Below are 25,649 nucleotides of genomic sequence, written 5' to 3'. Positions count from 1 at the left end.
ACCCTTGTATGAATGCTGATGTGCAGTGGTTTTGTAGCTTCACCCGTTCATGCCTAAAAGCACTTGCTTTTTCCCCTCACATGTTAACCTGGGATGGTTATTTACAATGGATCCATCAGTACAATTCAGTGTGGTGTCACATGGGGATTGAAGCACAGCTTGCTATTTTTCTGTCTGGCTTCTCTGTTCCTTGCTTGCAAGAGAAAAATAATGTCTTGTCAACCTGATCTTGTCATGCTATCTCAAATTCCTGTATGTGTCAAAACCAGGAGCAACAGGGGTGTGATTAAAAGCTATCAGGCTTCTATACAAAGTGAGAACAAGTAGGATGGGGACCTTAGAGTTAAGAGGGGTCATGATGGAAATAATAAAACATATCATTGCTTCAGGAAAGGTCAGTTGGGCCATCTTTTGAAACTACAAGAACAAGGACATATTGAATAATGACTAAAAGGCTTGATTTGATCGTAGGAAAGTCTGCTTTCTTGAACTCAGTGTCTTATGGGGTTGTTTTTTCTTATTTTTAAATTATATTTTTGAACTGTGTTCAAAACTAGGCTGTATAACGTTGCAGGACACGCCTTCAAACCACAAATCAACCTTTATCTGACTGGACAGGGGATAAACATCGTCTTTGGGAAGCTGATCCTTCTTTGTCCATTTATAGGATTTTCTTATGTGTGTTGTTGAGTCAAGTATTGGGCAAGATGCAGCAATGGCCAGATGTAGTACAGGACTAAAAGAGATGAGTTGTCCTGTGCGTAAAGCTTGCCGCCTAAACTAGGCTGGAAAAGGTGTTACTGAAGTTTTTTGAGCAGTGTACATATTTTTGCTCTCTGATAGCTGATAGGTACTGTATGGTAAGCTCATAACATGCCAGCTCATGTGGACTAGCAAATTGTTTATTCCTCTTAATTAGAAGAAATTCAAGTACTAGTTAAACCTGGATGTTTTTTAAAAAATAAACTTAGCTTGAAATTATGCAGTTGATCTGCATGTGTGTCTTGGCAGATGAAACATGGCATTTGAGAGTGGGTGAATGGTAGAAATATTATGTTATTCCAGTGTTCCAACTCAGGGCACTTTTTGCTTGCTGCGGTGATGAGTGGGACGCTGAAGTAACTGAGGACAATATCCATTTGGGAGGTGAAACCTGTAAGTCATACCAGAAATGTGCTATCTTCATGTAATTATCGGTCATTAAGGTAAAGAGAGAAGTCCAGTCAAACAGCCTGAAACAAATTAGACTTTCTCAGCTATCTAATCTCTTACCTGTGCCGCTGTGTTTGGATTTAGTTTCCTCAAACACCCTAAATCTTATGTTAAGGGACAGCACTGAGAGGTTATAAGCCTGTAAGCTGATAGGAGCTAGACCGTCCTTTATTTTATTTGTTCCTCTCTGCACACTGAGGATGGTCTGCTTGCCACTTACGTATCACTCTTTTAGTCTCCTCTTAAATTGATGTATAATTAAGCATCTCTATTTCTGTGCTATATGAATGGTGTTCATCCATGTGACCTGTAGACTTGTCTGTTAGTGTCTTGACAGTAGCATGACAGCTGACCACAGAAGTGCTTGTCCTTCATATATTACAGTTTTGAAGCATCCCTGATGTAGCAGTAGTGTTTGGTGCTACTCTGGCATCTGGATGCTAAAACCGGAGGAGAGAACTTATGGGGGGTGTTCATGGTATTTTGGTTAAAATAATGTGGTTTTCCCTTTTCTTAGTACAGGCTGTGGCACATTAACAAATAATGAAACTTCAGGAAGTGGGGGATGGTTTCCGTAAGCTCTCACTGAGAGAAATTCAATTTCAATCACTTGGGATTTTGCTGCTTTAAGCATTCTTCCTGCAGTGCCTCATGGCTGGCAGAGAGAATATCAAGCTTAAGTCCCAGTTAGTTTGCTTCTTACTTCTAGACCTCCAGACCTGGGAGTAAAGGAGCTTGATGGGACCACAACTCCAAGTTACTTGCATCTTATTTTCAACTCAACATCTTTATGAAGCTGTATTTCTCTGCGCTGCATTAAATGTGTAGTCCTTCAGTCAATGCAGAAACTCTTCAGAGATGCTCTCTAATAGAGCTGGCTGAATTACTTGAAATAAATGTATCTAACACATTGATTCTTTTGGAAATTATTTGAAAAACTTTTTAAAGGCTCTTTTCCATGTGAAATGTTTGCCGGAAATAAGATTGAGAGAATGCTGCTGACTGGTCATTATTGGATAATGAGAGGTCATCTAGTTCAATAATGTTTAAAAGCATCATCCAATCAGTAGAAACAGAATAAATGCGGTGTGAATTTTTCCAAATGCATTTTTAGAAAGCAGAGGTTCTGCAAACAATTACGTGACTTAAGCAAACATCCTGGAAAAACAGATTGTGAGCAGTCTGCACATCTTATTTGAACAAAGATACTTTTCCTGTGCACACTTCCCCTCCTGCCCATTTGCCTAGATTTCTTCATCATGGTAGTTCTTAAAACAAATGCATAGTTGTTGTTTACATTAGCTATATACTTCTGGGAGTAAACTCAGTCTGTATTGCTGAATGGATATACACAACTTAAATCCAAAAAGTACATTGACCTCACTTAGGAAAGCCAGGCTTTACCAAAGCAGTGGGGTGGAGGCAGGCCACAGAATTTTGCCCAGCTGTCTCTTTGTAGTCCATTAAATTGTGTCCTGATGTACCCCTTTATCTCTCAGGGAAATATTTTACTCCTCACCAACACCTCTGCCCCTGATTAAGGTAACTGTAGCAGTATATTGATACCAGCCACTTTCCCGCACAGTTAGGTTTCTTGCAGAAGTTCAGTAACTCTTCAGCGTGTGTTTAGCTGTCCAGTATTGCACAGGTCAGTGGCCAGTCATACATGAGCCTGTGGTGGTTGTTATTGAGCCTGTGGGTGGTTGAAATGCTGTGGTGCAGTTCAGAGGCTTGTAACCCACCACGGTGTTTGGAGCACCCTTACGAGGGCACCAGTGTACCTTCCTCAGTTAGCTTTAAACACTTCACTGGTCAATATTTGTGTAGTGTATGTCTTAACTTTTGCCTAAAGCGACATTAAGAGATGGCCAGTCTCTTTTTTTTTCCTGCCATTCTCTTGTGCCAGACAGTGTTTTGTTCTCTGCCTCCCGACCACCGCGAATTGTGGGCTCAGTTATCCTGGAGACAAGATCTTGAGAACTACAGGCTTCTGTCTGCTGCTTTCCACAGACTTCTTTCTGTGTGTCATCCCCAATGGCTGACACTCTTCTCCCCGAGCATTTGCAATCAAGTTTAATCATTATGCTAATAACTGCACAGTGGAAATGTCTAATTTCTGAACACATGATCAGTCTGACTAATGAATTTACTGTAACGGTAGCGGGATAATGCATTCAGCAGCAGGGACATAGCGATGTCCTCCTCTCTATGCCTATGCACAAGACTTCTCTTTAAGACTTGTACTGCCTTTCAACCTGCCATCAGGCTGCAGTGTTTGTGTTCAGGTACACTTGCACAGGATGGAGCCAAGAACTCGCTGCTGGGTGCATGCATGTACAAGTCCGGGAAGTGGTCCTGGAGGAGGGGTTGATTGGTGGCATGGTTTCTTCTTGGGCCAGGGTCCTCTGCCAGAGTGCCCAGCCTTAGTCTGGAGAAGTTTTGGCTGGGGAACATTGTGACTCAGTACGGAGTAAGTGCTGCTAGGACTGTTGAGGCCATGCGGATGTTCCCAGCAGATAGAATTGCAGTATTTCATATCGGTCGTGGCCAAGAGTAGGAGGCTAAGGGAAATCCATTTACAGAAACAATGTGCAACTTCCTGTTTTAGTTGTGTGTGGAAATTAAAATGGCAATGGAGAAGTAGAGCAGCCTTAGCAATTCCATCTCTGCCCTGTCCCTTCCTCCCCACCCTATTAAACTGGTAAACGTCATACATGCTTTTGATTTGGTTGTCTGTCTTCTGCTTTTACTTAATATATCCCAAATTACAAGAAGTCTGTATGACTCAGTCCAAAATAGTAACACAGTCTTAGGAAACATGCGAGGGCATTTTTGTTAACTCTCCTTTTTTGCTAGAATATCTTAATAGGCTTCCATGCGCACTGCTGTGGAAACTGAGATTTCAGAAGAAGTTTGAGCTGAGTGAAGTTCATGATACTTCTAAGCTTGTCCTCTGTTGATGTACCTTCAGAAGGGATAGCTGGTTACTGAAGGGGATTTGAGAAAGGGGAGACTGGGTCAGCAAGTTGAACTATGTCTTGTTCTATATTTGCCTTTGAAAACAAAAGTGAGGAGCTTGTCAGATCCTAGTTGTTTGGATATTAAAGTGATATGGAAGAACTCTTTGCTGCAATAATATGCTGAAGGTAGTAGTATAGGTAGTAAGTTAACTGCAGAGTGGAATAAGTATACTGAAAACTCTTAAGTGGGATCTATAGTGGCTAAGGGTTGTTCCTGCCATCTTATTTTACTGATAAGACTCACCAGCAATGGGGACGAGAGGAAAAAACTGGCCATTGCTGGTTATCCTCCCATTGGAGTAGCACCTCATAGTGTTGCAATGAAGTTGTTTGCCATAGAGACTTGCTTGCTTTGTACAAAATCTTGAAAAAATCCAGAACTTTAATAGTTCTCATCTGGAGAAAATGCAATCTTCAACCTTTGAACATTTAGGAAACAAAAGAAGAGAAAAAGAAATTTCATGTGTGGTAAGCTGTGTTTGTGGCACTAAGCCAAGAGGGTTTGTGGTGTAGATAATACAGCCTTTAGCTATCTCATGGCTGTTTATTGAGTTACTCTTGGTTCAGTGCTGACCCAACTGAAAACCAGCAGATTTCCCACTAGCTTATATCACTGCCATCAAAGGAGATGTGATCAAAGAGGTATAGAAATAACATTGTGCCTTGGATGATTTGTAGTCAAAACTATGTTGGTAGGTGGCTAAAGGATACTGAGCATCATTTCCACATATATTGTCCCTGTTTTATGTCTTAGGGAAACAATCTGTCCCAGGACTGTCAATCTTAGACACCTCATAGGCCCTGAATTCACGTGGAGAAGGAGGGTGCTTGGGAGAGGAATTTTTATGTGTGCGTATGTGTGGCTTTTGCATGGTTTTGGGTGTGTTTTGTTGGTTTTGGGTTGTTTGTTGTTTCTTTGTTTTGTTTTAAGAAATGTATGTGCCTGAAAATTAATTCAGAAAACTTTCAAGTAAGTACATGTGACAAATCAGAGTAGGTTTTATGTAGAAGTTTTGTTGTTCTTTAGCATAATGATTATTTTGAGATATGCAATAAATCTACTATCCCAACCATGTGACATAACCTTTTTTGTTGGAAAATATTTTGTTTTTGCTGTTAGAGGTGATAAACTAAAGTGATAAATAGGTGATAAATTAAAGCTAAGGCTATGTTAGCTTGCTTCTTTTGATGTGTTCCCACCCCTCTAATTTGAAATGCCAAGTTACAACTAAATGTGAGGGGTTTTGCTTTGGGGGTTTTTTGTTCAGGCATGAGCGTTCTGGCTTGTCATTATTCCAGCTTTATCAGTTCCTTACCTCAGACAAACTTTCAGAAAGTTCAGACTTGTTCTGTTGAGTTTATTTTTTTTATAGGCTTTTTTTAGATGGTTTCCTTTTCAGCCACCTGCAGTGCTCTTTGCAATTGCACATGTTCATCTCCTATGAAGTTGCTTTTTTTGGCACACAAAATGCTTTTCATTCGACATACAGTTTTGTTCTATTCCCATGGTGGTTCTTTAGTGAGTCCAAACTACTGAAGAAGCCATTTAATTTTTCTTTTCTGTCCTTGTGCTTTCCTTCAGTCAATAATATATTTAGATTTGTATGTTTTGTTTAATTCTAGACAAGTGCATTGCTTCCAGTAAGGAAAAGAGGGACTTATTCAGCCACTTTAAAATGCTGAAACTCTCATGTGGGAGCTTGCATAGGCATATTTTTTTTCTTCTATTTTTTTTTTTTTAAATGAGCCTACTCATGCATGCATATCTTGAGGAATACCCAGCAAAAAAGAAATTTGAAATTACTAAAATCTCATTTCAGGTACTGAAATACACTCATACATACAGTTGGGATTTTTACTTTGCATAATCAAAAGCATTTATCTGCTTTTTGTACTTTTTAAGACTGAATGCAAACGTAACATGTTATGACTGCACATCCCAAATGTTGTTCTGTCAAAATCAATCAGTAGGATTGTACACTTGAAACACTTCTTTTGAAGTGTCTTCTATTTTAAAGATTGTTTTTAATTAGCCGATTTTTGCATTTCTGGCTTGTGTTCAAATATAACTAATAAGTCTTTGGTTCCATTTAGATTTTTTTTTTTCCCTCTGGAAACTTGTATTAGCAACTGGTGTTTAGTTAATCGTTGAAATGTCTATTCAGCTCACTGTGTAGAAATGTCTATTCTTTTCACAGCTCACTAGAGAAGAGGAGGTGTACCTTAGTAGTTCCCTTATCACAATCCTGTCTTGGGAGGGAGGACTGAGTAAGAGAACTGTCCTTCAAAAAGGTGTTTGTCATACAGCATGAAACTCAAGTGGATGGTTAGCAATCGTTAATTTGCCACACACTGTGGTTTTGATCTGATGCAGAGCTGGGTCTGTACTTCCTGTCGTACAGTGGTTGCAAAGTGGTGGTGTGTGGTGTTCAGCCACAGCTGAAATCTCCAGCAAATACTGGAAAGTGTATTCTAGAGCGATTGGGGATTTTGTGTTAGAACAGGGAATAACACCATGGTAGCTACTTCGCTCTCCCTGGCTCCCAGCTTTTGATGCTGAAAAGCCACAGACTTTGGGAGGGAGGTAGAAGATAATTGCAAATAATCTCATTTCCCCTTCTCTGTGTCCTCCTGTTGGCCCTTACATCACTCCCACAGAGATCTACATTAGTGATGCATTTTTTTCCTACCTGTTTATTATGCTCAGACTCCTGAAGAGGGAATTGAACTAGCAGTTGAATTTGAAAGACAAAAAAAAAAGTTAGAATGCAAAAATTCATGTTGTACTCCCCATGAACATGTATCAGAGGTCATTGGAGGGCTTGCTTATTTTTTTTTTAAATGAGTAATGTTCACAACACACTTCTTAGTGTATGTATGTTTGTTTTGCTCAAATGGTTAAAATCGGCAGTAGGGTTTGCCAAAGCACAGGAAGTATGATCCGTAACTTACTTCCTTATTTTCACTAGCAATTAAAAACATCAGTGGAAGCTGTTTTACAGAGAAATCTTGGGTATCTTTGTCGCCGTGTTTCACTGTGCTCGGAGCAGACAGCTATGGCAGCGTTGCCTATACCTGTGCCCACCTACATTCTGTCTATGTCTATTCTCAAAGCTCTTGCAGGTGGGCAGCTCTGAGAAGCTGGCCCAAGCAGTGAAGCAACTTGCTTGGTGTAGCACAGGAAGTCTGGCAGAGCCAGGAATAGAGCTTCAATCTGCCGTTTTTTAGGCTCTTGCTCTTAGCCACAGACCCATCCCACCTCTTCCCTTCACTTGACTGACGTCCTAGCAGACAGCCGCCTCCTGTGTGCAGGGCCAGCTGCTTCTGCAGCACTGTCTGACCTCCATACTCCAGATGTTTGAAGTTCCATTTCCCCCATACTTGTGTGAACTTTAGCAAAGTGCTTCTGGCATTTCACCAATGCAACAGGGAGGAGGGAGGACTGTCATCTTAACTGTTTTCTTTCCATAACGAGGGCCTCTGTAGAGCTGCTAAAAGTCTCTTCCTCTGCAGGACTTAAACTCCATTTGCCTTCAGTTGCCATCTGCCAGTCGTCTTTTCCATATCCCTCTCCCTGTTCCCAAAGATACTCCTGCAGACCTCCCTTCTTTATGCTCATCTTCCTTTCGGTTGGGGAAGGTGCGGGGCAGGAGGTGAGGGTGTGATGAGATGCCCTTGTATCTCTCCATAGATGCTCCTCATTTATAGAGCCTAATTCTGTGAAGTGGCATTTCACAAGTGAGACTTACTGATTTCCTTCAGCTGCCCCATTTTATTTTCTCAGCATCTTGCATGAACATGCTCTGAAGTAGCCATTACAGAATAATGTGAGAAGCTTCTTTCTTTCTGTCCTGTCTGAAGGATGAATATGTGTCCTCCATAGCAATCCTCTCATTTCCAGTTGGCACTAGGAAAGAAAAATCAGGCATGAACTCAAGTCTGGCTCTTGGATGAGTGGGCTGGTTTCTTTGCTCTGATTCTTGTCCTAGACTGTCATGCACCCGCTCCCAGCCCCTCTGGTCTGTCCTTGCCCTGTGTCTCCTTCGTGTGTGGCCCCTTTCTGCTCAGTTTCTCCAGCAGAATGTGTGACTAGATTTGCCAATAGACTACTCTGAAAAGCATCTATATAAATAATCCTTTAGCTGAACAGACCTCTCTTCCCTCTCCTTTTCAGTGCTGTTGTATAGGTGTATGTGCCACTTCACAGATGGTGTCTTGGAAATTGGGGTCTTTGAGTCCAGTTCTCAGTGAATCCTAGTTTCCATTTGGAAGAAAGGCTTCCAATTTCCTAACAGCCAGAGGGCTAAAGGTGAGGCTATTAGTCTATGGCCAGTAAGCTTTAAGCTTGTTTCTCTAGCTCTTGTTTTCAGCTTCTTGATTTTCATGAGGCTTATCAATGCCCCCACTCTTTTTTTTTTTTAAGACGTATGAGTATTTTAATACTTGCAAGCACATGTTCTGTTGGTCAGGAATCAATTTTCTGTTAAGTATGCCTTGCATGGAAATTGGTACAGCTTAAGAAACATAATTCTGGAGCAGGACATGCTATGGACTATGTGCGTTATTGTTTTACATTTCTGTGCTTCTGAATTCTAAAACCATACAGCAAGCAAACTGTCCTGAGTAAATGGGATGCCTATGGTATACTCCCTCCCTGACACCACCCCCCTCCAACTGTCCTGATTTCCCAGGAAAAATACTTATGTAAAGGTAGAAAATATCTTCAAACATTTACTGAAATCTGGTCTGCTTTATGTCGATGGCGATTGCTAGGAGAATCTGAGAAAATCTGCTACTGTATATAAAGAAAAAGATTTAAATTCTTAAGTCAAGGGCTAGTTCCATAGGATTAAACTGGTGTATAATCTGCGTCAAGACATAATTGAAGAAGTCCAGTGATAAACTGTCTAAATAAAAAACACAACCACCACTTTTCAACCCCCCCTACATTGGATGATATTAGTAAAATGCATTGTTAGCATTGTGTTATATATATATGTTAAAAAATATATATTGTTTATGTATATAAATATATAACAAATGTGTGCATTTACATACGTGTTACCTCTGGAAATAGGACTTAGTATTTCTTTCATTATTTTTCCTTTGTTCTGTCTAGCATCTTTCCCCCTCTGATGATGGTGAACATTTTATATAGACTGGGCAAGTTGATGTATATGTGTTGATGGCCTTAGTTCATTGTGTTAATCTGTAAAAGCTCTTGATTGTGAACCCTCTCTGCAGGAAAAGGAAGATGACATAATCAGATTACATGAGACATGGTTTATCTGGTTCCTCTAGCCTTTTACCTTAAGAGGCCTGGATTTACCAGGACTTTAGGAGATGAAGCTTTCTAGAGAGCCTGTCCTACTATTGTAACTTGTCTGTATGCTGAAGGGAATGTGTGAGAAACTTCTGTCTATAAACCTACAAGAAAACATTGCTGGATTTGCAGCTCTGGAAATACAGCTCTGAAATCTATTTCAGTTGCCTGCTACATTGCCAGCACCACATAGAAAGCAAGCACACAAGGTGAAACTTAGATGTCTAAACGCTTCAGAGGTGACAGGAGACCTGTCTTTCATGGTGCAGCTTCAGAAGGCATGGCAGGATATTCTGAGAATTCTCAGATGCCATTAGACACTGGTGTTCAGGCAACTGACTTTTAGCCTTAGTGAAAATTGGATTGAAGGATTGTGTATGTGAAATAATAAAGCCTTGAAATCCTTATATTCTTAAAATAATTTGGGGAACTGAAAAAAACCACCTCTTTTTTCCTCTTCTAGTAACTCTTGCTTGTTGCTAGCACTGGCTTTCTTCTGTGGATTGACTGATAAGTTGACAGTACTTTAGCAGACTTGATTCTGCTGACTGTCCAAGGGGCTGTTAAAGATGCCTTGAATTAATCTCTTGAGGCGGGGGATGGTCAGGAGGACCTTTCCCCTTTTTACTGTGAAAGTGAAAGATAACCAGTATAAAGCTTCTAGTATGGTACCTTCAGATTAAGGTTTGTTCAAAGCTAACTAGGGACTTGGATTTCACACAACTGATGGCCAACTGAGCATGATGAAAGGTTGCATCAGTCTTCTCTACCTTAGAGGTAGGATTGGCCCCACCAGTCACTAATAACAGGGCAGTGCTCCTGTCAAAGTTTCTTTCAGGTTTTGTATATGCTTCTCGGATGTTGGTTAACTTAACTAGACATCTGTGCTGAAGAACTGGGAAGAGGCAGATGCCCACCAAACTGCCCGGTTTTGGTCTATAACTGAGTTGGTGCAGGCACAGCTGGGGTATTCAAACTATTTCTAGTCAATGGAACTGACAGTTGTAATTCCCAAAGCCAGCAGAGCCTCATACCTTGGAGATTCCCATGGGATAAATGAGTGTGTGCATAACGATAAACAAGGGTGAGTGGTGCCAGTTGCACTGGTGCTCTGCTCTCTGCATCTCCAGTGAGGCCAGGTTTGGTTAGCACTCAGACTCTCCTGGACAAGACATGGAAATAAATTATTTTATTTCTGTAGGTAAATTCTGGAGTTTCTTGAACACTATCTTGATGGGGATCAGACAATATATAAGCAATACTAATGAAGTCAAATACTTAAGTTACTTGCACTTTCATAAAGAGTTAATGAAAGATATAATTTGTAACATTGTGTAGACATGTGATTTTACATGATGTCTTAAAAAACTCAGACTACTCACTTATGCTTTTTCATGCCTGATGTGCCTTGAACCTGTAACTGATCTTTTCTGTAGAATATTTCTCTTGCAGTGTAAATATGCTCATGTTTCCCTGTGTTGACTTGTTGACTATTCTAAATTTTCTTTTGAATTTCCTTCACAAAATAACAGCATAAAATGGTGCTCTCCCTGAAGAAGTTAGCTGTCTGGCTGAGCTCATTAAAGCTGAGGATTTTATTGTCCTTTTTGTAGGTCAAACTGACTTCCTTGCAGGTAGCCTGTACAACGTGCATTGTCCAGGATCTCTTCAGTGCCATTATTCAATTAACCGTAACTCATGTATTTAAAAAGTCTTACTAAATATGCTTTCTTTATGGAAGTAGCAGTGGGATAAATCTATTTCTAAAACAGAACAGGTTTATGTTCTTAGTCTCATGAGATTTTTTTAATTTCAGGGAAGCTTATTGTGTAAACTACATAGCAAGACAACGAAATTTGCAGTTTTAGAGAATGACAGTAAGGGCTAATATTAAAGCTGGGTCTAGGAACAAATTGCAAAGAGTGAGAGTCTGTTTTGTTTTTTTTTTTCTTTATTAAGGGATGCTGAAAGCTCCTTAGTGTTTGTTTCCTTTGGTTAACACTGTTCCTTTGGAACAGATTACTTTCGGGAAGTGCAGCACCAGCTTTGTGCAGAACAGGTTACCGAGACTCAGTAAGTGTGATTACACCAAGTATGCTAGGAAGATGGGGGTGGGAAGTGGTAACAAGTCATGCTGCCTGTGTGGCTGATGTGTCTTATGTCTGTGGTTTTGCTTGTATAAAGTAATTCTGATCTATTCTGCTGACATTTAGATATGATTATTCTGTAACCAGGGCTTTACTTATTTGAAATAAAGTGTTAGTAACAGACCCAACCCTATATTCAACCGCAAACTGAAAAAGAAAAAAAGGGAAACAATGTCAAAATTACAGAAGGCTGTTGCTAATAACAAGCTGTTCAGCCTTCCTTTTCTCCTCGCTTTCTCTAAAGTAGCAGCTTGGGGAAGCCTGTGGAGTTTGAGCCTACATTCCTTCTTGTCTGAGGGAGCCTAGGGACAAATTGAAATGTTACTGACTTGCAGCTCTGTGCAGCACAGGACATTTGTTTGAAGGATGTTCATGATATGAAAATAAAAGTTCTTAAAACCATTGCATGAAATGGTCTGAAAAACTGTCAGTAAAAATGGCAGTGTAATTTTAGGATTTTTTTTGCCTAATGTATTTTGGATGTTAGATTTTTTTAAATCAAGGAAATGCCCTTGAAGTGACTTTTCACTCATCCTCAAATTCATAGGTGAAAGTGTGTGGTGGTTTGATTTTGGGGGTGGTGGTGTTTTTTTTTTATATTATTATTAACTTGTAGCTTCCTACACTGTACCTTTGTCTGTCTTTTGGGGGTTTTTGTTTGTCTACTGTTTTTACCTGATAGCCACCATTTTCACTGTTGAGGACTGGGCAGCTGTTCTTCTCTCCCCTAACTGTTACTCCACTCTTCCCAAAAGCCTGGCAGCTTTTTCCAGCTTGCTGGTAAGATAGCTGTGCAGCACCACACAGTGCTTCTCCTGTGCCCTCTGCCAGGTGAGTGTGTGTGCTGTTACAGCTTCATTCTTGAGGAACTGGGGAGGAGCAGAGTAGGAAACCTGAAGTGGAGTTTTCTTGCACAACGCGTCTGGAGTATCGGTGAATTTAACACAAACCTAAGGGTATTTGCTTGGTGTAAATCTGTGGTATTAGTGTAGTGAGTGGTCTTGTCCTTCAGGACAGCCTGAAGTTGGCAGTGCCTGGTTAGCTGAGTTAATTTGATAGAGGTATTTTTTTTCTTTTTCCGCCTGCTCTTCACCAGCTGTGCGTGCATTTAGTGAGAGAAGCAGTGGCTGTGTGAGTATCTGGCTCATAAATTTGAGTTGCAGCCGTTCAGGATTAAAAAGATTGTCAAAACTTGAAGTTGTTTTTCTTCTTCATTTTTTTAAAAATATCCCTATATATGTGGGCTTTAAAATGTTTAGATATCCTCAAATTAGCTTGGCCAAATGTACTGCAGTCTCTGTTCTTGTAAAGTGTTTGTCCTGGGATTGCACACTGTAGCACATGGGTAGAGCGGTATCTGCAGTGCAGAAAAAGAAGAGAAAAGAACAACTATTTGTTGTATCATTGCTGTACTGCACTTGGCCTTGAGGCTACTTTTGAGGAAGCAAACAGTTAAATTTTAACTCTACATCCTGTTGATCAACTGTTTGGTTTTTTTTTCCTCTTTTTTTTTTTTAATATGCTTTGAAGCAGACAGATAGTGGAGACGGCTAATCATTAACAGTTCCTTCAACCTCCAAGCTCTACTTTGCTTCTGGGATTAGCTGGCATGGTCCCTAGCACCCAGTTATAATGGCAAAGGGGTTTGTTTGATGGTTTAGTTTAAATTTGCTTCCCAAAGGAAACATTTTGTGCTTCTGGAAGGGCTGTCTTCTCCCAGCCAGTACAAAGCTGGACTTTTTCCTGCTGGATTATGTTGTCTAGGAGTGAGAATCCCAATCCCTATTCCCCAAATTTTAAATTATGCTACGTATTTATGTTTTGGCATAAGCCAAGCATACTTGAAGCTGGTCTGTTTGCTAGTGCTTGTTAACCTGTGTTAACCCAAGCTGGTTTGCCATACTTTGCTCCTCTCCATCTTTGATGTTTAAAAATAGGTTTTTTGCATGAAATCACGAACTAACTACTGTTTAGCTGTCTTGTTACCATATCAGAGCGGACACTTAGTCATAGCTACATGTGCCAAGTGTGGCCAGAGCTTTGAGAATGGTCTAGTTTGGCTGTTACCTGGCATATGAGGCTTGTGTCTCTTGGGAATTAACTGTTGTCTGGCTGGATAGCTGTGCTATCCTGCTAAAAATTGCTTGTGTTTTTGGTTTTTCCTCTTTTGGAAGTGAAAAACATTGCCTGTGACTAAACAATAAACTTCAACATCAACATCAAGCAAATAGATAAAAATACAAAAATGAACAACTGTTATGTGCTTTGTTTTGCATAATGATCACAGAGCAATTAATAACACTCAGTCTTTACAGATCTAGAAAAAGTAATTTCTTCTTGAAGAAGCAAGATGCTGTCTAGTAGCTGATGGGCAGCATATTGCTCTGGGCAAAGCATATGCTGGGAGCCTTTGCTTTGCATAGGGGCAAAATACCGCCTTGCTTTTCCAGTGTATCAGATGTGGTAAGAGTTGCAGTCTCATTTGGTTTGAACAGCAAATTAGTCTCTTGCACAGGCGTGCCTGCATGCTGTTCAAGATTCACATATATGCCGTAAGTTGCTGGCCCTGCACAGTGATACAGATAGTCTTCTCTTTGCTTGGTTTACATTACTGAAATCCGTGGAAAGACTTTACAAATTGCTGCTCTGTATTTAATTTTGGATAAGCTGTCTGATATAATTAATAAATGCTCTTTTCCTGTTCTAAGGGTTTTTTTCTGTTAACACGAATTTGTTGCAAGATTACTTAAGTCATTTTCCAAAGCATGTATGGTAACAGCATCTGTTCCTGGAATTTCGTATCCTCTGCTCTAGTAATATATGGAATTTTCATTGTTCATTGCAGGGAGGAAAAGTCAGTCTTCATGGACTACCTGTTAGGAGAAGATGCATCTTTTTGTACTGTGAAGGGTTTTGTTTTGTTTCTTTTTTCTTTTGACATCAATGTTAAGATAACTTAGTATAAAGATGCATTTTTGTCCATCCACTGAACAAAAAATGAATTTATTAGTAACAACAGATTCTGTTCATGAGAATAAAGTAGAAGCATGGATTTATTTCAAGGGGCATAGCAGTATTTTAAAATACCCTCTTTTAAAACATTGTAGTATGCCTTAAATTGACATTCTCCTCAGCCTCCCATATTGCTATGTTGTTTAGGTGACTAAAGTTTTTTTCACCTATGCAGTGCTCATGTATTACAAAATATGAAGAGTTGTGTATTATTAAAGAGTTCTGTAAGATAGTTTGAGACCTGGTAGTATCATTGAACAAAAGGGTTCAGGTTGTACAGAGGAATTGGAAGAGAAATAAGAACATCTAAGAACATGTAGCACAGCACTCAGATAATGTTTCTTGATCTCACTGAAAGCAAACTAAAAGGCAGAAATTACATGTATATTTTAGTCTCTAAAAGGAAAAGAACAAATAATAGCTGGAGTAGGACACGGGTAGTCTTGTTCTTAAGTCTTCACGCTGTTGTCTGTGAAATTAGCTGCCAGAGCAAACGCGGGTGCAGTGGGTGATATCTGATACTGATTTAGTGCTAAATGCTTGATGTATAGGATTGTCTTATTTGGAAAGGTGCTTTTTATTCCTGACTTTGGGATTTTTCAGAGCACGAGTATTTAGAACAATAAGGCTTGCTCCAAAGCTTTATTAGGATATTTAATTAACTTATTTCAAATAAGCTAATGCAGACATACACATTTAATGTCTTGCATTGCTCTGGAAGATCACAACTCTTATTTCTATTAAGATTCCATGCACTTCCAAAGTAAAATAACCTTTTGCGATGTTACAAGTTGTCTGTTATTTAGCTTTAAGCTGTGAAAACCAGCTTGCTTGATATGACTGCTTTTAGGTGCTTCTCCACTTGTGTTCCCACTTGTAATCTGCAATGCCATGTATCAAAGCTGTTAAGGAGTATTTTATTTCTTTCTGTACTTACTCAAGAGAATTTAAGATTATTTGAGCATGTGCACCAGTTAATGAAAAAAGAAACAGTTCAACTGAAAGCATTTCATAGTGAACTCTGAACACTGAATGCTGGCTTTCCTGAAATGGTCATTTCCTGGATGCTTACCTTGCTTTTTTCATCTTGCCTCATATAGAAGTAGAGTGAAATATAAACTAATTTTGTGCTTCATCTTTGACTCTGCTTCACTAAACAAAAACTTGCACATCACAGTATCCATTTTAGATTAGGCATTTCTAGAGATGTACCTAATTGAGTACTGATGGACAAGGATTTTTCTTTTTTTTCTTTCTTTCTGAACCTTGACTCTGTGTTTCTGTGACAGTGTCTCCAGGAGGAGTTGATGCTTACAGACTGAAAATTATTTTCCTTAGTGGAAAAAGTGGTGGCTTAATAGGTTTTGTTCAAAGTCACTTAAAGAGGTGGTTTTTGTCAGATACCATCTCCTGCAATGAGATCCTGAGGTTCTAGTAGGTACTTAAACCAGTAAATTCCATCCCTGAATCTTGAAATAGGCTTCCTAGAGGTGGGACTTCCTATGGCGTCTGATGCTTGATTTGTACTTGTTCTCCTTCAGCTAGGTGGTTATATTGCATGTAGAAGCATGTGTTTGTTGTGTGAAGCTTAGTGATCCTTCACAGACTGCTGGACTGACTTTTCTTTGTCTCTTTAGGTATTTCCTAATAAAATGATGGAGCTCAGCATATTTTATATTCCTTTACTTGCATCTTTAAGGCTCTGTGTTATTCTTCTAGTAAAGCTGTTACAAACAGTATGACTGAAACTAGCCTCAGTGCTGAAATTAGTTCTTCCCTATGCAGACTCTTACTCTGATATGCACTGATGGCTTGGCTGAAAGAAATTACCTCACAGGCTTTCCAAGCTTAGTCCCCCTCTGGGACTGCGGGCAAATTGCTTAGCTTGTTTGTCCTGGTTTCCCAGCTGTGGAGTTGGAGTAATTTATTACTAGTGTCAGTCAAAAGAATGTTGAGGGTTAATGTGCAAGTACTGTATCTGCATAGTGTCTTTAGAGTGTCAAAGCAGTAATGTATAATCGTAATTTTATTATTAATATTGGTTATTTAATTAAAGTGTAATTTTCAAACAATGTTAATGTAGATTAAACTCATTTTGTCAATAAACTGGCATCCTTCCAGCAGCATCAACTCAGTTCAGACTTTTTATCTTATAGTGAAGCCTAAATGTGTAGATAGCTCTGTAAAAAAAAAAAAACAGCAAATGCCTAAAGAAACCCATACTTTCTTGTTTTTTATCTAGACTGTGGACATCCATAAAGAAAAGGTTGCTCGCAGAGAGATAGGCATTTTGACGACCAATAAGAACACATCAAGAACTCACAAAATTATAGCACCAGCGAACATGGAACGTCCTGTAAGGTATATTCGAAAACCTATAGACTACACGGTGCTGGATGATGTTGGCCATGGCGTAAAGGTAAGAATACCTGGACACTTGAGGACTCCAAGTAACACAGACCAGGAGATAGGGTCAGGGCAGAATGTTACTGACATTAAAATATTTAGTTCACTTATGGTAGGAAGGATTATGGGTTTGATATGCTCCCACATACAAACATTTCAAGAACAAAATGGATTGTTTTACAGTGAGGGTTTTTTGAGCAATGCTTGCAATAACCGTGTGACTGTCAGTGGTAGTCACAGTGTCTGGAAATAATGGCTCATGATCTTAGGCTAATGACTTATCAAAAAAGCCATGACTGACTTTTAAAATTATCACTCCTTCCTCCTCTGATTAAATTGTTTCTGCCACTCCCTTTATTTCTTTCATTATTGAGAAAAATTAGGGAAACTGGTTGGTGGGGTGGGTTTTTTTGTTGGGTTTTTTTGGAGGGTGGTCAGGAGAAAGGGGGTCAGTTTGTTGGCATTTAAATCTCAGTGGCATTTGATGTCTCACTCCCATTTGTGCTTTCGGACAGCCTCATTTTCCTTTTCTCTAAATAAAAGCCTTCATAAATTAATGTCTGCCTCCCTTGAAATGGTCATAGTTGAAGTGAATGAATATAACACCCTTTGCTCCCTATTTTTATAAAAAAATAGCTTTATATCCCCCTTGAGCAGGCCTTCCAGGTATATTCAGTTCACAACAATCTTCCCTTGAATGGCATTAAAAAGCTTTTATTCAGCACCCACGTATGCTCTAAAGCTTGATGTGCTGTGGTCAGTCAGTTGTGCAGCTAGATCAACCCATCACGTGCCCTTTGAATCACTGAGCTCTTGAGGAACAGATCTTTCAGAATTACTCGACACAAGAGTGCCAGCATACCTCCTGCTTCATAGTAACCCTCCGCATGTCCAGAGGAGTCTAATTCCAACACAAGTTAGAAAGCAGCTCTATGCCATGACAGCTCTAGGCTATGAATTAACGTAGTGATTTTGGACTACCTGATTTTTTGTTTTGTTTGTAGCTAAACCTGTAACTCTTAGGGTTGTTTTACACTAATAATTTAAGCCAGACTGGATGAAGCACAATCCTATGTAGAAGCCTGAAAGACATGCCCTGAATTGCTATAAAATAGAAACACTGGGGTCAGAGAAATTGATAATTTTTCAGTACAGTCTGTGCATTCAAGGAGAGTGCTCTATGAATAGAGAATACAGGAATCCACAAATTCAGTGTCAGAGTATTGGTTTCTGTATTTAAGTGCTCCAGGGATCAAGTGCTGTAGAAGACTTTTAAAAAGTAGAATAATTACTGTTAGTCTCAGAAGTTGATGCTTTGCTGAACTACTTGTATTGTGCATGCTCAAAACAGGTTGCTTGATCCATAAACATTGACGTTGTTAAGGTGTAGCGGTTGTATTTTACAATATGACTATTTGCTTTTAGGGGTACTGGTGTCTTTATTAATGTGACCCTATTTGTTTAGGGGGTGGAAATGAGGTGCCATTTACCTATTTCTAGGCAGCTCTTAGGGAACATTTTTAGTAAAGGCTTTTTTAACTGTTAGTGGTTTAATTCTATATTAAAAACCTGGTCTGTTCGGAGGTAAAATAGCTTCCAGTAATAACCAAATAAGCAACTTATTACAAGTCAGCTACAAATTATATCTTGCTGTTGTTTCTTTATTGAGTGATTTGCCTAAGTCTGTTTTACGACTGTGGAAGGCATGAAACGCTTAGTAGAAAAATGATGTTGGTATTTTCTACGTAGGCTTGTTACACAAATGAAACAAGCTGCCAGCCAGGCCTCAGGTATATAGTTCCAGATGGCTGTCATGCGTTTGACGCTTTCACCAGTGTTGACATTCACTGGACACACTGTTGAGAAGAGTGGGCTGAGGTAGTGAATGACATAATTACATGTTTTTAGCCATCATATTACTGGGATTCCGAGAGTGTGACACAGATCATAGCTCTGAAGGAAGTAGCTTGCTTTGTCTGCAAACGCAGATGTAGCTAGTGCTGTTATAAGAAAATCAAACCAAAACAACTTAAGAAACTGGATCAGTTTCTGTTGGAAGTCAGCACAAATAATGGATAACACTGAGAATCTGAGTTGCCTCTTGAACGTACAAATTAGGGGGAAGCATACAATAAATTGAATTACAAACTTTGTCTTGTGCAGAATGGTCTTAGAAGATGCTTCAGACTCTGATAACTCTTATTTTCTTCACCAAAGGTTTCACCCCAAGTTGGACAGCAACATGTCCGATAAGGCCTTAGAAACTATGTTTTTCTAGAGAAAAAGAAGTTCTAGTTCTGCCTAGAGCAATTGTCAATTTGACTAACTTGCAGGTCCTTGAATGTCTTCTGTTGTGGCAACTGTCAACAAAATACAGTACAACACATACATTGATATTTTAGTATTAAATAAAAATTATGCAACACTGAAATCCATAGATGAAAATTTATTGCTGTTACTAGGACTCTCTGTTGTGTTCTGGTGCAGGATTTGATAAAGAAACAGAAAGGAAAAATACAAGGAAGAGAAATCAAAGATACAGGCTGGATTATAGCCTGTTTCTGCTTTTATTTATTTCATGAAATACTGATCTTAGGAAAAATCTAATTAAAATATGCAGTATATTTTAAGGGGTGATCCTGAATTGTTTTATATAAACTGTCTCACAGAATTAAAAAAAAAAAATAAATAGAAAGATGGGTAATCCTCAGGGTAAATATTGTCTTCCCCTGTACATCTTCCATCTGAGCAAATGCAGAAACAGCTCCTGTGCATACTCACAGCTTATTTTCTTTGTATGTGTCTCTGATGCTTCTCATGGCTGTGTAGAGGGGATGCAAAAGCCGATGCCTGTGCTTGGGGCGTGGAGAGCCCTTCTCCATCTGTCTCGAACGCATGTGAGACATTTTTGTGGGGGCAGGTGAGGGTGGGTGTGGCAGTGATGATAAGAAGCTGCTCTCTATAGCAGGTTTCCTCCCTAATGGGAGACACCTCCTTGGAAGGCAGGCCTGTTTCCTCTTCCAGCAGCTTTTTGGTAGAAAAGCTTTTGTAGAGCATCCTAGGATCGCAGAGGTGCTTTCTCCTTCAGCCTGAAAGCTCCATGGCAGCCCCAAGCTGCCCTAGCTGCTCCACTCTCTGCCCCTTCCCTTTGCAGGGGCAGATACAGACGAAGTCTCCAAAAGGACTAAAGTTGCCTTTTTTTTATATACGTGCCTATGAAGCCAAGGCTAGCATCAGTCAAATTCAGGAGGGCTTTTAAAGTTGGTTTGCTAGTGAGAAGGCTTTCCCTTGCAACACAAATATTACATGTAGATGGCTCCAAGAAACACACAGGCAAGCATTTTTGCCCGTCTGTTAAGTAGTTGCTCAGCTGTCACCCTCTGGACATAGGGGAATGTAGCTGGAAGTCATTCTTGGTAAATAAGAGTAACTGTCGGGATGTGAGAGCCTACCTTCCTGTGTAGAGCTTGGTTTAAAATTATTAGGCAGAGGCTACTTTAGCATTTCCTTCCTTCTCTTCCCCTTCTTTTGTGAAAGGAAAAAATAGTGTGCCAGCAAATAAATAGGTCAAATACAATTACTCATACAGAAAATCCTCAGTTTAAGAGGGGGGAGAAGGAGGAGGGAGCTTGGAAGCTGCCTTAAAAGCCCTGAAGTTGGCCTTTGAATTTATTATAATCTTTTTTTCAAATAGGAGGCAGGTGGAATTGCAGCAATTTGTAAAATGGCAGCTAAGTAGGAAATTGAAACAATACCTTATGGTAAAGGCAGATAAAATATTGAATACATGCTAAATTGAAATGCCTAATAGCTGTAATTGGATCGAGTTTGTTTTATGGAACTAATAGTTGTTCAAAACCAAACTTGAATTGTATATGAAGATTGATCACTTTTCAGCTTTAAGAAAAAATTCAGAATTTCATCACCATAAAACACTTGCATTTCAGTGCATTAAAACTGTAAGAAGCTTTCTAGCCCCGGAAATCAAACAGGAGTTAAGCATTCAGAAATCTTTCTCAAGCAAATGGAAGTTGGAAGGACTCCCTTAAAGTAGGGGTTGGGCCAAAACTTCTGAATACTAGGCTTAGAGAAGGGAGCCTTGCTCTCACCTTTGTTATCCTTGTCAGCCTGCCCTACTCACATGCAGTCCTCATGCTTACATCTGTGTCAGTGCAAAAGAAAAATGCAGATGAGGTGCTGAAGGGAGGCTGGAAGGCTACCTAATCGTGCTTGCTTCCCCTTTAGGATAAGACCTTTTATGTGTTAGCCACTTGAGTATTAATTTTTAAATAATTCACTGTAATAAAAACAAAGTGAGCCAGGGATCCTGAACCTGAGCCTCTGCTGCCTTTGTACCTATATTAGCCTCTATCAGACACTCAGGCTTCAAAGGATGTCATGTTGCCAATTTCATTAATGTCACATCATCCCTCTGGGGTCATGGCCAAACAGTAAATATTGCTGTAGGGTAAAGAAGGCTTCTCTGGGGGAAAAAGTAACTCTTCCTGTTGTCAACCCTAATGACTCTGTTGTCAGTGTTGACACTGTGTGCTTTTCATAGTGCACTTGCTACTGGAAATTCAGAAGTGCGCGTAGTGTCATCTGATACAACGTAGGTTTCAAGCCTTTCTGCTTGCAAAGAAAATTCAAAACTATGAGGTCTCTTTATTTTCTAATTTTGAAAAGAATTTTTTTTTATGTTAACTTTATTTTATTGTAGCTAGATCTAAGTTACAACTCAATTCAAAAAGCTTGAAGTATTTAAAGGCAGGAATCTAGGTATCTTTCTCTGAACAAGACTGAGTGCTGAGGGAACAATATTAAGTTTGTCTATCATCTACAAGCAGGTTTTTGTATGTTAATAGCAGTTTAATATGTAAAAACATTTTGAGGTCAAATGTGACTTGAAAATTTTTGCCTGCTCAGTTTGGAAACTAGAAAAAAAAATAAAGGAGAGAGAAGCAATACTGACAAGCTACAGCTGGTTACTGTTAACAGAAGACTATGTAATTACTAGGTTGCAAGTAATACTGGGAGAGGTTATAGTTAAAAGATAAAATTTCACTGAGAAGAGACTTACCTACTCATGTTCAACTTTGAAAGAAAAATTGATTTGGAACATAAATTTTCTCAAAATCTGCCTTACAATAGACTATAAGGAAATAAAGAACAAAAAAAGGCTTCTGACCCATTCTGATAAGGAGGTTGAGACACAGGAATGATTTCTTTAAAACTGCAGAGAACTAGTGGCAGGAGTGTGTTACCCTGAATGTCTGACACCCACGTACAGTCTGCCTTCTGAAAAACATCTTTGATTACACATTCTCCCGAAGTCCATATCTTGATTTCTGTAAAGAAACCATGTTCTGGACTTTACTGTATCCTTTCCTCAGGCATCCCATACTTTCATGTACAAGTACCCTTCCAGCTGCTTTTCCTGCTCTGACTGTGTCCTCTTGTGCTACTCCAAAACTGCTCCACTGGTGAGACAGGAGGTGATCTTGTGTAAAAATCTATGAGGATGCCTGTGGGGCAATTGAATTGCCTAGCTGCAGATATGTAATAGCACTCTAAAAGGTCTTATGGCCAGCTGCCTTTCTGTAGGGATGTCTCAGATAATTCTCTCTTGACTAATAAAGGAAATACCTTTTTAAGTAAAAGGGGTGGTTGACTAAAGAGTCATCAAGAGCAATCATGTGTTGTTTTTTTTTTTCTATTGTGGTTGATGACTGTGATTACTGGTCAAAGGTAACAGATCTAAGGCTGATTATTGCTTTTACACAGAATACAAATTAAAGTTCTGAGTTTGCCAGACACTTATTATTAATGCAGATTAGACTGGCGCAGTTTTTAAACTTTTGTTTCCATTAATCAGCATTTATATTGGATGGTCTTTAATGATGGCTTTCAGTGATCCTACGTATGGCAGGATATAGAGTGAAATTGGCTCTTTAAATTCAGGAGTTGGAGAAATAGTGAGCGACGTACAGCAGGGGAAGTACAACCAAACCTGCGCAGAGATTTGAAGTTTCTGCAATCTGAAATTGGAGAGTTCATAGCTGAAATGTGCAGGGGAAACTTCCTGGATGTCAGTGTGATGAGGATTTTGCTCCTGTGTGCAAGTGGCCTTTTGTATTTCTGTGCTTATAGATATATTTGCTCATATAGATGAGTTGTGTGCAATGTCCCTAGCCCTGGTTTTCCAAACACAGTTTATAATTCAAATAATAGCTTTCTGGTTCCCTGAATCATGACTAATGTTCCCCCATGACTTGTTACTTGGCATGGAAACTATTGAAAACAGTTAGTTAGATGGCTGCCTCCTGAGGCCATCAGCAGAGTCCCTCAAATGTCTGGACATCCTTTGGCTATCAATAGATACTTCTGATTGCCTCACACCCTACCCTTTCACGCCATTCTTGGTCTTGTCCCTTTGGCCTCAGTTACAGAAACCTGCAATACCGCCTTTGTCGGCAGGTATTTTTGTACTGTTTAGACTACCAGAACTGAGCATGCTGGAATTGCCGAAATAGTTGCCTTAAGCAAGTAAGCCTCTTACTTGGTACTTACAGTCAATGCTCGACTGTCCCAAAACATTGCTTGTCCTGTCCAAACCCACAACTAAAATTCTTAGTCCAGGTGCTCTGAATTCCTGGCATCGGTTACAGAAGCAGCTTCACTTTTGGCTTTGATAAATGCCTTGAATGGCTGTGGCAAACACCTGTTTTCCCCATTGCCTTAATTGCATTACTCCTTTCCAGCCCACTGCTGGCTCTCAGTCCTTGGCCAGCCTGCTCTCCTGCACTGTCAAAACCCTGCGGATGTGCCACTGCCCTAGCTGTGATCTTTTGGAAATGCAGCAAGGTTGACTGCTGTTTCTTGAACCTGAGATTGTGGTTTCTTTCTCTTAATTTTTTGACAACCCTTAAAACTTTATCCAGGACTGCCACATGCTTGGTGAGTTTTCCCTGGAAAGGCAAAATTGTTCTGCTTGTTTCTTTAAAACATCTCTCTGCTCTGATGCTTGCAAGAAACCCCAACCAATACTGCTGCTTACTGTGCTGTCTTGTTTCGGGGAACATCCTGATCTGTCTAGTTCTCTGCCTCAGCATCACAAGCATCCCCAGCAAGCCTACACACTGTGTTTTTGTTCTGATGTGTATGTCATCCAGGATGCTGGTATCTGGCTGAAAACTGTCTCCTGTGTGTACAGTAATACAACTAGCGGGAGGAGAAGGGAGTCGTGCTCCTTGCAGCTTCTGCAGCAGTTCTCAGTGCTGCTCTTAGTTTGACTAAGCTTTTTTCCTTTTGCACCTCCTATCTCTTATAGATTCCTCTCAGAACAGTCTCTTCCCTCTTCAAGCTGTGAACCTTATGTATGCTGCTGCTTCTCTTCCTCATGCCCTGTATTTCCTTCCTTCCTGACTCTGACCTTCTCAGTACTGATCAGGCAGTTGGTGATGGTCATGTTCTACCAACTGGCTGGCTGGCCTAGAGGCATTTGCATAGATGCTTGAACCTACATTAAACATGTACCTGCTTTTCCTTTTGGTTTTCTGCTGTCTTTTTTTCATGTTTTTCTTAAAATCATAATGAGTCTAGACCCTGCTGCCTAAACTGTTCCCTGCTCCAAGCAATTTTTTAAATTGCTTAGAAAGCACAACATTTGGTTTTCAGACCAAGAAATGCAGCAAGGTTGACCTCGTAAGCTCAGCCAATAAATACAAGAAAATGTCTCCTCCTAGTTAATTATCTTATTAACCATGATTAAATAGCCATATGGTTCATCTTGCATCGATTCATTTGCTTTCCTCCCTTACTTCTGTCTTTTGGATCAGGAGGTCCTCTCCCGTAAGAATCTCTGTTCCCTTTGTGTTCCTTCCTTCTGTGTTTTCCTGCCCGTATGACTCTTGTTTATATTGACAGCAACAGAGAGGACATGTACAGAGCTTTTTACTTATAGAAAGCAGTATGACAACAGTTACTAATTCTTCTACACAATAAAGAAGTGTGTATCTGTCTGTATAGTGTTTAACTGGTAGCAAAAGAGATGAATCTCACCTGATGTAGAGGTAGAGATAGGAATACAGGTCAAGAGCTGTTGGACTTCAGATATATGTTTAGTATGTTAAACAGTACTTAGCAGTAGAAAGGTTTGAAATGAAGATTTCTGAATTATTGCTAGATGTTGATATTCATACTGTCGCTGTAGTGGAGGCAGAATGTAACAGTGATTAAGGAGGAGGTGGAAAGACTTACCATAAGTGGTGAGTGACACTGCATAAGGGAAGAAAAGAGAGGAAGCTTTTTGGTTTTGTATTTTTGAGGCAGGCAAATTAAGTAGTAGAGGCTGGGTAAGAAACCATGCCACCCTGCCTTTAAGCCTTTAAAAGGTTTCTATCTATGGCTGCTGGGGAGGGATGGGACCAAGAGTTTCACTTTTTGGTCTTTCTTAACAAATTCCTTGTATTATGCCATTGCCCTTGGCAACTGGTGGAATAAGGGGAAGGGTCGCATATTCCTGTGAGA

The 25,649-nt window shown here is 39.8% G+C and overlaps 1 protein-coding gene across 10 annotated transcripts in view; it reads left to right on the top strand.

Moving 5' to 3' along the window:
• Nucleotides 1–25,649, top strand: part of ABI1 (abl interactor 1) — an 82,450-nt gene that overhangs the window by 34,716 nt on the left and 22,085 nt on the right. For all 10 annotated transcript variants that reach the window (XM_072854501.1, XM_072854496.1, XM_072854500.1 and 7 more), the window contains exon 3: nt 16,957–17,133. In XM_072854501.1, coding sequence (XP_072710602.1) covers nt 16,957–17,133 — 177 coding nt within the window. The remainder of the gene's footprint in view (nt 1–16,956; nt 17,134–25,649) is intronic.

Source organism: Ciconia boyciana, chromosome 2 (genome assembly GCF_034638445.1).
Source record: "Ciconia boyciana chromosome 2, ASM3463844v1, whole genome shotgun sequence".
Taxonomy (NCBI): Eukaryota; Metazoa; Chordata; class Aves; order Ciconiiformes; family Ciconiidae; genus Ciconia; species Ciconia boyciana.
Note: the sequence above shows the minus strand (reverse complement) of the source record. Positions and strands in the feature narration are given on the sequence as shown.